The 13091-nt window shown below is 38.7% G+C and overlaps 3 protein-coding genes across 4 annotated transcripts in view; 2 read left to right on the forward strand and 1 right to left on the reverse strand.

The window, feature by feature from the left end:
* Positions 1-1213: 1213 nt before the first annotated feature.
* On the forward strand, positions 1214-3147 carry LOC128874363 (neuralized-like protein 2). Of its 2 annotated transcripts, none has more exons than XM_054119052.1 (3): positions 1214-2042; positions 2128-2448; positions 2516-3147. In XM_054119052.1, exons 1-3 carry the CDS (start codon positions 1682-1684, stop codon positions 2632-2634), a joined length of 801 nt encoding a protein of 266 aa, XP_053975027.1. In that variant the 5' UTR covers positions 1214-1681; the 3' UTR covers positions 2635-3147. The 2 variants fall into 2 exon arrangements, with proteins under 2 accessions (XP_053975027.1, XP_053975028.1); XM_054119053.1 differs by having other exon boundaries at positions 1215-2042; positions 2519-3147.
* Positions 3148-3152: 5 nt separating this feature from the next.
* Positions 3153-11776, reverse strand: LOC128873541 (uncharacterized). The gene is made up of 18 exons (XM_054117167.1): positions 11647-11776; positions 10161-10983; positions 9741-9925; positions 9618-9662; positions 9051-9160; positions 7615-7825; positions 7341-7518; positions 6997-7149; positions 6366-6696; positions 6050-6069; positions 5909-6006; positions 5312-5584; positions 5102-5146; positions 4924-5033; positions 4578-4800; positions 4253-4439; positions 4026-4178; positions 3153-3646 (listed from the first exon to the last, which is right to left on the reverse strand). The coding sequence occupies exons 2-18, from the start codon at positions 10354-10356 to the stop codon at positions 3258-3260; spliced, it is 2907 nt and encodes a 968-aa protein (XP_053973142.1). The 5' UTR covers positions 10357-10983; positions 11647-11776; the 3' UTR covers positions 3153-3257.
* LOC128874361 (putative glycerol kinase 5) overlaps positions 11698-13091 on the forward strand; it is a 6142-nt gene continuing 4748 nt past the window's right edge. The window contains exon 1 of the mRNA XM_054119049.1: positions 11698-11951. Coding sequence (XP_053975024.1) covers positions 11856-11951 — 96 coding nt within the window. The 5' untranslated portion in view covers positions 11698-11855. The remainder of the gene's footprint in view (positions 11952-13091) is intronic.

Consider the following 13091-nt stretch of genomic DNA (forward strand, 5'->3'; position numbering starts at 1 on the left):
ATATTATGTATATTATATTATTCATATGCATTCTTTACTTAACTATGTAAAACAAAATATTTTTTGCAAGACCATCGATATCAAAGTAAGCCTCCTCGATGAGAAACAGGATGAAGAGGACGTTGTGGAAGAAAAGTACCCTGTTACGGGGAAATTGCTGGTATACTGCACTGATCACAATCTTTCTCATATTAATTGGGTGTATTATTTAAGGGGGATTTACGAATAAAAATGAAGATCATGTCTTCAGAGTAATAAACTATGTTTTTATTAGGGATTGATGATCTGCTACCAAAAAAAAATAATAATTGTGTTACTTTATTAGAGTGTTTAGTTGATATCTGAACTGTATCACGTAAAAAAGAAATTAATATCCACAAACTGGTCGCTACTGACGTCTTAAATTATACAAAAAAGACTCTTTATTACTTAATAATATCTAATACGTACTATCTACAAATGCTTTCAATGAACTTTAATTCGATTAAGTAAAAAGAGATTTAAATTTCCCGCGGAAATTGGTATCGCTGTCTAGCGGTGACTTACCGAACTATTTTCGGAGTCTGACCAGCGCCTCTATCGCGAAAACGCTCAAGTTTGTCGTGGAATAGTTCCTATTTCCAACGTTAGATGGCGCTAATACAACGTATTTACCAACAGTGGTATATAAAAAAATATTTTCCTAGCTAAATTTTATTGTTGCAATACCTCTGATATAACTCCAAGTTTATCACCATAAATATAACAAAATAGAATTCGTAATTATTATGAATGTATACCATATGTCGGTAAATAGATATTAATGACGCCATCTATTATATAGACGCAAGGTCATGTCTTCAGTGTAATAAATAATACCTTACTAGATTGATTTATTACTAATAATACTTTACTAGAGATTGATGATCTATTTACGATAAAAATTAAAAATTAATAAATACAATCGTATAATACAAGCCAAATAGTTACCAGTGACTACTAGATGGCTCTACCGTACCTGTAACCTACGCAGCAAGCATTCATATATTCAAAAGTATGATTGCTATAAAAAACATTTGTTAATGAACACAAGCAAATAGCACATTATCAAGATGAGCTTCTTTTTTAATCCGTAATGAAATTGAAAGTAGTAGTTAACATATTAGATACATTTTTGTTATATGAAAATTGAATTGTGACTTATAGGGGCACCAAAGTCAAACGGTGCACCACTGTGATATACACAGCCAATCAGCTGTTTTTACTGCGTTTCTTCAATTTATTATACTATTAAAGCATCCTTAACTTTGTGTCATCTCCTGTTTTGTCTTGCGCAGGCTAAATTGCCGTGAAATATCGCTATCATAATCATTTTTTGCGATTGCACGCAACGATAGCGGCATAGCCGATTCAACTGGGGTTTCGGCGAAAGCACTGCCTCGATGAACACCTAACCTCACTTTCTCAGCCACTGGACGCATCGAGCAATCATGTAAGCCGACAAAAGCATTCTAATGTTCATACAAGTGAACATTCCTCGTGAAGAGTGGCGTCTACGTTCGTTTCTTTTGAGTGTTGATGCGTCTCACGTATTCTAACCACGGATTCGTCTCGATGAGGCTTCTCGCGAAGACGAGTCCGTACAGCGTAGACTCGTAGTACCGGTACTCGGAGTCGATTCTTCCGTTATCTTAAGATCGCGATGACTGAGAAGTCCAGGAAGATCATAACAAGGTTCCACCCTACCCATGGGTCGAACATTCTGTTCCGCCATGACAATACGGTAGCCTACCGTACTTCTAGCTTTGCTCACTCGCTGGTCTTCAGCGAGAAGCCGCTACAACCTGGTGAGATCTTCCTGGTGGAGATCGAGAAAACAGAAAGAGGGTGGAGTGGACACATGCGACTAGGGCTTACCCTCATAGATCCTGGCTCTGTAAACGACAGATTGCCTGAATTCGCCATGCCTGACTTAGTCAAATTGGGAAATACTTGGATATTTGCCATTACCAAGAGCCATACTCTGTGGGATAGATCAGACTATATGGCAGACACTGCTTATGGTAAGAATATTCAAATATTTATGAATTTATATTTATTACAGTAAAGCTTTACAACTAATTTTACAATAATTGTTGTGTGTTACAGGCGAAGGAATACCATCTAGGGAGAAGAAACTGATCACAGATGGAATCAATGTGCAAACATCCAGAGGAGTTATTCCATTTAAAGCGCTTAGACCCAATGCAAATGATACTTCTTGTAACCTCCCTACGGATACTGGCAGTCGTATCGGGATCATGTATGTGCCACAGGCTGGCTCTGACAAGGCAGAAATACATTTTATTATAAATGGGGAAGACCAAGGTGTGTGCGGAAAGGATATACCTTACAAGGAAAGACCTGTGCGTGCCGTGGTAGATGTATATGGCGCTACAAAACAAGTCAGGATAATTCAACTGTATGGTGGTAAGTCCTTGTGGTTCGATATTTTTGGTAATATTCTCCCTTTGCTTTTAACAATTATATGTTTCAGAAGTATCCACCCTACAGAGTGCCTGCCGTGATGCTATACTACGATATACCAAGAGAAACGCAGTCGATTCGCTTCCACTTCCGCGAGTTCTAAAAGATTATCTTCTGTACCAATCATAGTGAAAGCTGCATCATTCCATCTTGTATATCGATTTTGTTTTATCTTCGCAGTTTCAATACTCGTTATTCTTTTCGTTACACTTTCATTTACTCGTTACATTATTCTAGAAAAGAGAAATAGCTCGCTAAAGTGCTTTTATTTCTTTTGTATAATTTACCGTGTACGTAGTACGTGTTATTTACGTTATAAGTATAAATCGTCATTTGTATTAGAGCATTTATTGACAAAGCATCTGTAAGTTTTAAGGAGCCGACGGACAGCATTCCCATTCCGTTAACGTGTATTGCTACTACATTCTCACAGTTACAGTCATACGAATCTCATAAAACTTACTCTTTCAAACGATAATTATAACACTTTTTTCTACTCTTGCAAACCTCTGTATTTAATAAAAATATCGTAGATTTAAATTGGACGCACTGTTAACACACGCAAAGATGGATTTAATTGAAGTAATCAATTAAGTTCAAGATGTTTTTTCAAAATAAATGTATTTATAAAAAAAAAGAAAAGCGAATACACAGAGACGAATTTTATTAAACATTCCAATCATCCCTTATCTATTAATTATTCGTGTATTCGTTGAAAGTGTTATATTTGTACATGAAGATTGTATATAGTTTTATTTCTTCTTGGTTGGGGTATGCATGTCATAGGGATTTGAAGATATACTCGTTGGAATGAAAACAATCAACATAATTATATACGCGAATAAAATACTCGAAAACGCGAGCCAACTAATTATAATCGACGTGTACCTCCAAGTAGACTCTCTCTTATCGATAGACACGAGGTTAGTGTTATCGTCCGAGCTTAACTCAATTCTGGCAGATTGTTTTGGATCTAAGAAGCTCACCAAAAGTATTTGGCCCACTCTACTCTTCAAAATTAAAACCGAGGTTGACGATATCCACAAAGGTGCGTCAACGGTTAATTCTTGCAAGTGACGCAAAATGGTGGTCAGAATAAGCGAGAAGGTAGCCAACATGAACGAATTATGATAAAAGAGAACTGAAAAGATAAGTAATACAACGTTAAATTCAGATCTAGGTCTTCAAAGATCGAGAGACTCATTGTTATTATTAAAAGCTTTTAAGCAGTGATGGGACCCCAAAAAACTTAGAAAATCATACATTCGTCGAAATCAAAAATGAAAAATTTTCAATTAAAAACCTCTAAGAATACGGTCGTAATCGCAATCACAACTCGAAAACACTCGATTAGAATCGTATTCGTATTTGCGATTACGATCTTGCCCATCGCTGCTTTTAGGACAGTAGATTTTCGAAAAGTTCGTAAAGAAATATAATAAACTGTAAGTCGTACGACGAAAAGTTTTAATCATTTAATTGATCAATTAATTAATCGATTTCAATGTTACGAGACTCACTTAATTTTGGAATACGATTTCCATTGAAGGGAATCCTCCATTGCAAGTCCAGCAAGCCGAGCAAATGAAAAACGAAATTCAAATTCGCGACTATCATCCGTTCGCTGGATTTTGGATCCAGCCAAAGTGTGACCAGCGTCATTGACATAAGCACTATGCACACATGCAAATAAAAACGTAATTACAGTTTGCAAATGTTGCTATTTAAATCTGTAATTACTACAAACCTGTGACGACCGTCACGAAGATCGCGCTATGAATCTTAGCGTGTCTTTGCAAGACGATGTTATAAGATATCACACTAGTCATCACCTCAGATGTCGAACTGGAATTGAATTTTGATTCTGTTTCGTGCCCGTTTATGGTAAATTTGTATATTTCCCATTGTGAATTAAGTTCATCCAGTTCTATCAACTGAAAATTGAAGATAGTAATATCCTGCTACTTTTACGCTCTCGTTTATTCTCGCTATTCTCATCCATTTTTAGACAATTTGATTATTTCATCGAGAAGTGTAAATTGTAATAAATTGTGAAAATGTATTATACGCACCATCTCCTCCTGCTTGACCAATAGGTACTGAAGTTTCAAATCTTGAGTGGAATGAGCCCAAGAGGCAAGTTCAAGAGTGCAATTCATCGCGTCGTAAGGCCACCATGAGTAATCTGACTCGCATTGCGTCGTGAACAACATTTTTGGCGCGCAAAATACTGTTCCTCTATGGAATATCCAGCATTGACTTAGTGGCATTTCAGCATCGGCGCCCGCGATCGACCTAGCACAGACCAATTGATCCTATATCGACTTATAATCAATATTCATACCTTCAGAGTCAAGGTGCGTTAGAAAGACCAAAATGGACGTTAGTTATTAAATTGAAATTCACTTTCAAACTTACGCGCTGTGCGTCGTGATGTCGGGTGTCCAAATCTGGTCGCTCAGTACTTTCAACGAGTCGATATCGTCGAATTCCGATGGTGTCCACTTCAAGAAGTCATCTGTCCATTCCTATCGTGCGTTAAAAATGTATCGAGTCTAAGTAATTTCGTCAATTCGATATCCATGCTGGTACTCACCCATCTCGTCCAGACGTGCAGGTCTACCGTGCTCGAGTATTCATCCTGGCAAATGCAGAAAAGGCAGCAGAGTAAAATACTATGATAGAAAGGCAAGATTTCAAGGCTGCTGAAGTATCGATCACTGAAGACTAATCAAAACTTTCAAGAGCAAGCTTTCAAGGGTGATCAAGACTTCGAGACCTTGGATTTGAGCACACGGCTACTTACGACTGTGAAATGGCGTATCTCCAACTCGAAGTTGACATTAGTGGCTTTTTTGTGGTCTTTGCTGGGTCTAACGTTCGCGTCATACGCCTCTTGGTACGCTTCAAGCAGACATTGCCTGAGACGCATCATAGGACTATTCGTGATATCTTTGCAAGATGTCGGATATGTATAGTCGTACGCTGCTTGACGCGAGATGCTGAGGACCACGAGACAGACGAAAAGGAGGCTCTTCATTTTCGTTCGCGAGGACAAATCGAGCCAGCTGACACGCGACTACTGCAACTATGGAAGATCGAGGTGAATAGTTGCACGCCCAGTGAAATCTTAAACCGAGGACCGCCCCCTTTTCTACGTCCTCTTATCAGCTTTTGGTACCGGAATTGTGCGGCTGGTCTGCTCCACATTTAATCGAAATAGCTTCAAATTCCTAGATCATCCTGGAAACTGTTCCCATAATTTAGAAACGGTGTCAATCTATGGATGGAATGTAACAGATCTATAAAATGGAGTGCAAACGAATTTATTTTGAGATTAAAGTTTGAGTCACAAACCTATTACGATTTAATTGTAAAGAGGAAAATATTTTTATTTTATTACTTTATTTAATGTCTCCAAAATGCCTGCGTTAACTTCCAAGTTTGTATGGATCACATATGACTCGAGGAACTCTATATTTATATAAGCACATTGTGACTCTATTGGCAAACAATCAACTTTATCGAACAAAACATAACTAACTGGTGGACTCTGACGAAGGGCTAAATAAAGGCAGCATCAACCAAACAAAATAAGAACGTAACTTCGTTTATTTCAAAGCTACAGAGTAGTAATAAAATCTTAGAAAACATCATTCACCTCTCATTTAAACATCGAGCTCAGACAAACGCGAGAACAATTCTCTGAAACGTGAACGCTTGATGGAAAGTACAGTACAAAAATCGACGTACAATGATCATTTTATTGAAAAAAAAAAATGAGAATCTACAGAGGGCATCTGATTGAACGTAGAACGAGGAACCATGACGTCAGTCCGTGGTTCTTTTAAGAGTAAGGCATGAGGGTGAACAGCAAGATGACGTAGGTGATCACTACGACAAAGAAGGACAGCCACTCGATTATGGCTGCGAGCTGTCTCCACGATGATTCTTTCGACGTTGCCTCGGTTTTGGGAGAGTCCATATTGTCGTCCATCTCCGCGCCGAGGATTCTGTTCGAATCCTCCTCGCCAAGGACGAGGAAACGTCCAGCTCTGTTGCTGAGGACGAAAGACGTTGTCGAGGAGACCCAATGGGGCACTTCGATGTTCATCGTGAGCATTTTGCGTAGCAAGGCAGTCAGGATTAAGGCGAACACAGCCAAGGCCAAGGAGTCGCGATAATACAGTACTGGAATGTGAAATATTTTATAATTATTAGGTGAACCGAAAATAATGTCCTTTTTGCAATTTTAAATACTTGTTTATCATTCATCAGCTCATTGATTTTTATCGATCTGCCATTGACAATTTGCACACTAGATGACAAAAGGCTATTGATAACGGGAGCGATTATATAATTAATAATTAAAAATAGAAATTTATAAAAAATTTGTTTGAATTTAATGTCAAAGAAACGACATTACTTTCCAGTCCACCTAATAAATTTATATTGTACGCGATAGGATCTATCTTTGTTTCGATTACTCACGTAAATTAGGCGGGTTTGTGCCGTTGTGTGGTAGCTGCCAGTGCATGTCGAATATGCAGAGCATGTGGCAAATCAAATTAACGCTGGCTACTGCTATGCGTTCCGTCGATCTCGAGTCCAACCACAGGACAGTTAACGTCAGCAACATCATGGCTAGAGATTTAAAAAAAGGGAGAAGTAGTATAAGAACGAATTCGATTCTCATCTTCCTGTACGCTATATTATCCAAAGAACCAGAGTGGTATCGTATAGATGTACGAATTATTTTCGGAACGATGCCACTGGATTATAGATCATTTATTTTCGAATTATGCAAGCTCGCGATGAACGAGAAGTTCCCATACCAATTGCAGGAGTTACGTATGCGATTTGCAGGACCCCGTGATGCCGAGTTATAGAAAACATATAAACGATCATGGGGTAGGTGTCGTTCGGGCAGCAGCTGTACATCTTCACGACCTTGTACGCTTGCTCCACTTGGAAATCCCACAGGCTATTGTTCGTGTAACCAGCCATTTGATACTGAAGAAAGTAACGATGCGAAATTAAACATTCCTTTCAAAGATGTTTACTGTGACAGAATTTCATGACAATATCTGTGTTTTAAACGCGATTTACCCCTTTCTCGTCCAAGTGGAAGTCCACTTCTTCGCCAGAGTGGGACCAAGAGCCAAAATTAATTCGGCAACGATGTCTGTCGTAAGGCCACGAAGCGTAATTCGTGGAGCACTTGGCGATGTGCTTCATCGACGGCACGCAGCTCACCTTCCCCGAACTGAAGATCAAGCACGTCGTCGGAGGGATGCTCTGGTCGTCCGACATGTCACCCCTGTTTCAATGGAATTTTTATGAAAGGGTCCAGTCAAAAGCGACGTCACGCAACGATGTACAGGGTGCGGCAGAAATAACTTACACACTTTAACTCTTTGCGGCACAGGAATTCAGGTCATAAAATAGACCCATGTTGCACAGGAATTTTATTGCGTTTTAAATCAAACAAAATTCTTATATTTTTATTAATAAAGGTATCACACCTATACACATGCAGCTATTGCAAAATTTCGAGGTAGGATTAAAAATGTCCCACCATGCATTACGGTCCATCAAAAAGATGGGACACTTTTAATCCCACCTTGCCCCAAAGAGTTAAAAAACAATTTAAAAAAAGTGGTACGAGATAACACCAGAAACATTTCATTTCTTAAATCTATATATAAAAAAGTTCTTTTTCCTTTATGTTTTAAAAATTATGTCGTCCAAATAGTGGCCTTTACGGGCGATACACAGTTGGAGTCATTCTTGAAAGTTTTCCATCACTCTCGCTAGTATTTCAGGGGAAATTCTTTCAATTACCTCTTGGATGGCCTCCTTTAGTCCATTCAAGGACCAAGGACGATGTTTGAAAACCTCGGCCTTGTATCTCCACAGAAAAAAGTCACATGGACTTAAATGTGCCGAACTACGGTGGCCACGGAACTCTTTCGCGTAAAGAAATCACCCGGAAACACCATTTGCAAAATTTCGCTCTGACGATGCCCTGTATGGACCGTAGCTCGGCGGATTTAAGTCCATGTGACTTTTTTCTGTGGGGATACCTCAAGGCCGAGGTTTTTAAACGTCGTCCTTGGTCCTTGAATGAACTAAAGGAGGCTATCCAAGAGGAAATTGAAAGAATTTCCCTCGAAATGCTAGCGAGAGTGATGGAAAGCTTTCAAGAACGACTCCAAGTGTGAATCGCCCGTAATGGCTGGTGACCGACAGGTGTTTGGACGACATAATTTTTAAAACATAAAGTAAAAAAAACTTGTTTATATCTAGATTTAAAAAATAAAATGTTTCTGTTGGTATCTCGTACCACTTTTTTTCAATCGTTTTTTAAAATGTGGGAGTTATTTCTGCCGCACCCTGTATTATAGAAGATAAATGTTCCAATTGTTTACAAATATTTGATAATCGACACTCGGAATGATTATGCAAATTGTCGTTATTATTTTCTGTTTGTATTATAGAATGATAAAGTATTTGTATCGGCAAGATGACGGTTAAAGCCTTACGAATTGTATATCGAGAGGTCAGGCACCCATATCTCGCTGCTTTTCACGTGGATGTATTGGATCCCGTCGTACTTGCTGGGCGTCCAAGTCAGATGGCTGTCCATCCAAACCTATGGAAGCGAGATACTCGAGTTTTTCAATTTCGAAAGCAACTGACCAACAATAACAAAGTCAGTCAGTCCATGTTTCTTTTAACACGTTAACTGCCAGACTGATTCACATGGAAATGTCTACAGAGTTAAAATTCTGTCTTGAGACGGTTGTAAACTACAGAACCTAACATTTGTCGTATTACTTATTTTTGTATTATCATCAAAATTTACGAATTTTATACAGACTTATTTTCATTAATACTTAGCTCTTGAAATTAATTCCTGAAGTTCCTTAGTGAAAAGCTCTGTCGCCCATATATGGGTGACGTGGCGTTCAACGTGTTAAAAAATTTAATACCCAAAACAGAATTCTGTTTATACTAGGGGGAGAGGGGATTTAAACGAGTGTCAATTTTAAAAGGGGCCTGTTACATTTCACCCCTAAAAATGGTAGGAAGAACAATTAGTCACTCACGAGCGTCATCCAGCTGTGCAGGATCATCTTGTTCTCGAATTCGTTCTGAAATGAAGAAAAAGACAATCGTGACACAAGTAATGCAACACAAGCATTCGCTCGAATAAATAATAATTCACTCACAAACTCTAGGATCTTCGGTATCAACTTCAAAGTCACGTTATTGATATCCTTGTGAGAGGTGACTGGTCGTACAGTGCTGTCGTATTGGCAGAAAAGGTACTTCTTCAGCTCCATCATGGGCGTTGAGCGGACAGAATCTTTGCACGAAGACCATAAACCGTCCAAATCCACAGCGACAGTTACTGCTACAATTTAGAGTCGATAGTATACCCAACGTCAATGGCAGAACATAATAACGCGACGAAAGAAACGGAGTGTCCTCGACAATAGATCAATGGAGTTAATTGTAAGATGTACTCAATGATAATTCACGCAATGGTATTTCTAGTCTAGGAATACTTAGTCTGATCTAAACAGAATGATCTTGGAGATTCTGTTCCTGAATTCGAAGGATCACGAGGACACTCGACGACACTTTACCGGTAGAATCCAGTTGAAGGATGGCGAGGAAACCGAGCACCGTTAATATTTCCATTTTGGTGATTGAAATGAGCCAACAGCCGCAAGTCGACTGAACGAATCCTCGCATCGTGATGGCACGATTATCAGACGCCCCATGAAATTCGATTCTGCAGATAAAACGCGACGCCCCCATGTTTCGATCCTTTCCAAGCATTTTCGGATGGAATTGTAGACGGAGGTGCTAATGTACTACATCCTTTTTTGTACTGTACTTGTTATCCAGACGCTGTATTAAATTACGCGTACAAGAGGTGGTAGCACTAGAGATTGCAAACATCGTCTTCTTCGAGTCCGATGACAACATATTTGCACACCAAAATGGTCCTTATTTTTTTATCTCATTCAGAAGGATACATTCGAGTAATTGCTGTTGGTGTTCGTCAAACACTCGCTAATGCCATCGGAAGATTTCGTTTTAGACGATAATAAACTTGAAATTCAAAGGCTTAGCCACAGGGCTATAAATAATGTAACACGGAGACGAAAAGTGCTGCTTCGACAACCAGTTCCAAACATTGGGAGGAATAACTACGCGCCACGAAGAGGTGATTCACTGTATTCAGTCCAGGTCTTTCGCAATATTTTTTGATTCCATAGTTGATTTCCATAGGGAAACCTGCCTCTCGACATTGTAAAAGAACTGTTTCCTTAACATCTCTATGCCTATCACGTAAACTGGAAATGACGAGGACTTGCAGAGGTTTACAGAAATGGAATGCCACGTCGATTAGTTAAAAAGCACCATTGTTTATTCCACAAACTTCCAATGCGACGATACAATCTATAAAATGATCATTATTAGAACATCGAATCGATAATTGAAACTAGGAGAGTGGAACTGGTGAGAACTGTAAAATGTGAACAGAAACGGAGTGGCAGGTCAATCAATTAAAAAGCAGCATTGTTTGTTCCAAAAACTTGCAACGCGACGATACAATTTATAAAATGATCATTATTCGAACATCGAATAGATAATTGAAACTAGGAAAGTGGAACTGGTGAGGACTGTACAAAGTTTACAGAAACGGAGTACCAGGTCAATTAATTAAAAAGCAGCCTTGTTTATTTCATAAACTCGCAACGTGATTATACAATCTATTTATAAAATGATCATTATTCGAACATCGAATCGATAATTGAAACTAGGAGAGTGGAACTGGTGAGGACTGTAAAAAGTTTACAGAAACGGAGTGCGAGGCCAATTAATTAAAAAGCAGCCTTGTTTATTTCATACACTCGCAACGTGATTATACAATCTATAAAAAGATCATCGTTAACACATTGATTTAGCCAAGCGCTGCAATTTTAATAGAGAAGTGCATTTGATAAGAGCCGATAAAAGTGAGAACTTTGCTCGGGTTCAACGAGTTGCTCGTGGTCTACGAGCACTGTACGTATGCAAGTACGTGTAATTTCGATAAACCAGTCGACTGAGCATGCGTACCGTCTCTTTCTTCCTAAGACTGCCAACGCGCGATAAGTGGCAATAGTCTGCCGCGCGTTTTCGTGCGATACGTCGATCAGCGTCGCCGTTTATTCGCGGGTGTGCAGCTTCGTGAATTTCCGCGATCGGCGTCGATCGTTCCTGGCACGTGTCAATCTCAAGTGGAACGATTCGAATGACAGGGGGAATCTCGACGTTGTTCTTGAACAATGAAGTACATCGGAGCACTTGATGTCGGGACCACCACTGTGCGGTTTCACATCCTCGATGAGCAAGCGGTCACTGTCGCCCACTCTGTCGATAAGGTTTGACGATCGATGCGGTTTATTAACGAATTTGCATAGTGCAATTAAAACTGATCAATCAGGGTCGCTTTTAAAACGAACGAAACGATTATTTCGTAAGAGGATTGTATCAAAACATTTTTGGAGTTTACATTAGCGTTGCGTTATAGCAATGTCATCTCAAACGAATTTTCTATTCTGTCTTTTGACGCCCCTGTTTGATTTATGATCGATAGGTTTGGAAGTCGTGAGCTGCACGCATTGAATGTAACTATAACCGCGAAGAAAAAATATTTAAATTAGTATTGCACGTGGTGTCCAGTCGCAGATTTGAATATACAAGTAAAAAGGCCACGACACGTGTTCAATGTATTAGTAGTTTGTTGCAGTTGTAATCAATGTAGCCACAGTGTCATAATGTCGCATCTGATTTTTTTCACGTACATACGTTTGTATAAAAATGATGCACGTAATGAGTGTTTACCTTCCGTGACAACAACATGCTTCGGTACTAGAATTCAATTTAGAAATATTACAATTCTTACAAACTAGGTCGTTCAATAAAATGTCTACCAATCTTTTCTTTTTTGTGGAAATTTCTTTTACAATTGGTATCTGATTCATTAATTTCCAGTTACATGTGAGATAACACCAGATTCTTCTGGTATTACAGAATTTTTCAGCGACTTATCGATTACATCACTTGATATCTTATTCTCGCTAAGACGCTTCATGTGGACGAGTATACGTGACAGAAATGCATCACGCTCAGAATGGAGATCATCACTGTCGATAGACTAATATGTATAACGTGTATGCGTTAGGTCAAATGAAATATTTTTGAATAGTTGAGTTGCGCCTTTTTAGAAATACATGCACGATATCTTCGTTGGATCTCACGAATAGTTTCTCACGACCTCTCCATAAATGATGACTCGTAATTAAGCATTAACTAATCAACGGTTCTGAAATACTCAATAATTGAATTGTAGAAGTCTATTGAATCCCACTCAAGAAAATGAAAATAGTATTAAGCATTAACTAATTAACGGTTCTGAAATAGTCAGTAATTAAATTCTAGAAATCTATTGAATCCCACTAAAGTAAATAAAAATAGTATTAAGCATTAACTAATCAACGGTTCTGAAATACTCAATAATT

Source organism: Hylaeus volcanicus, chromosome 3 (assembly GCF_026283585.1).
Source record: "Hylaeus volcanicus isolate JK05 chromosome 3, UHH_iyHylVolc1.0_haploid, whole genome shotgun sequence".
In the NCBI taxonomy this organism is placed as follows: Eukaryota; Metazoa; Arthropoda; class Insecta; order Hymenoptera; family Colletidae; genus Hylaeus; species Hylaeus volcanicus.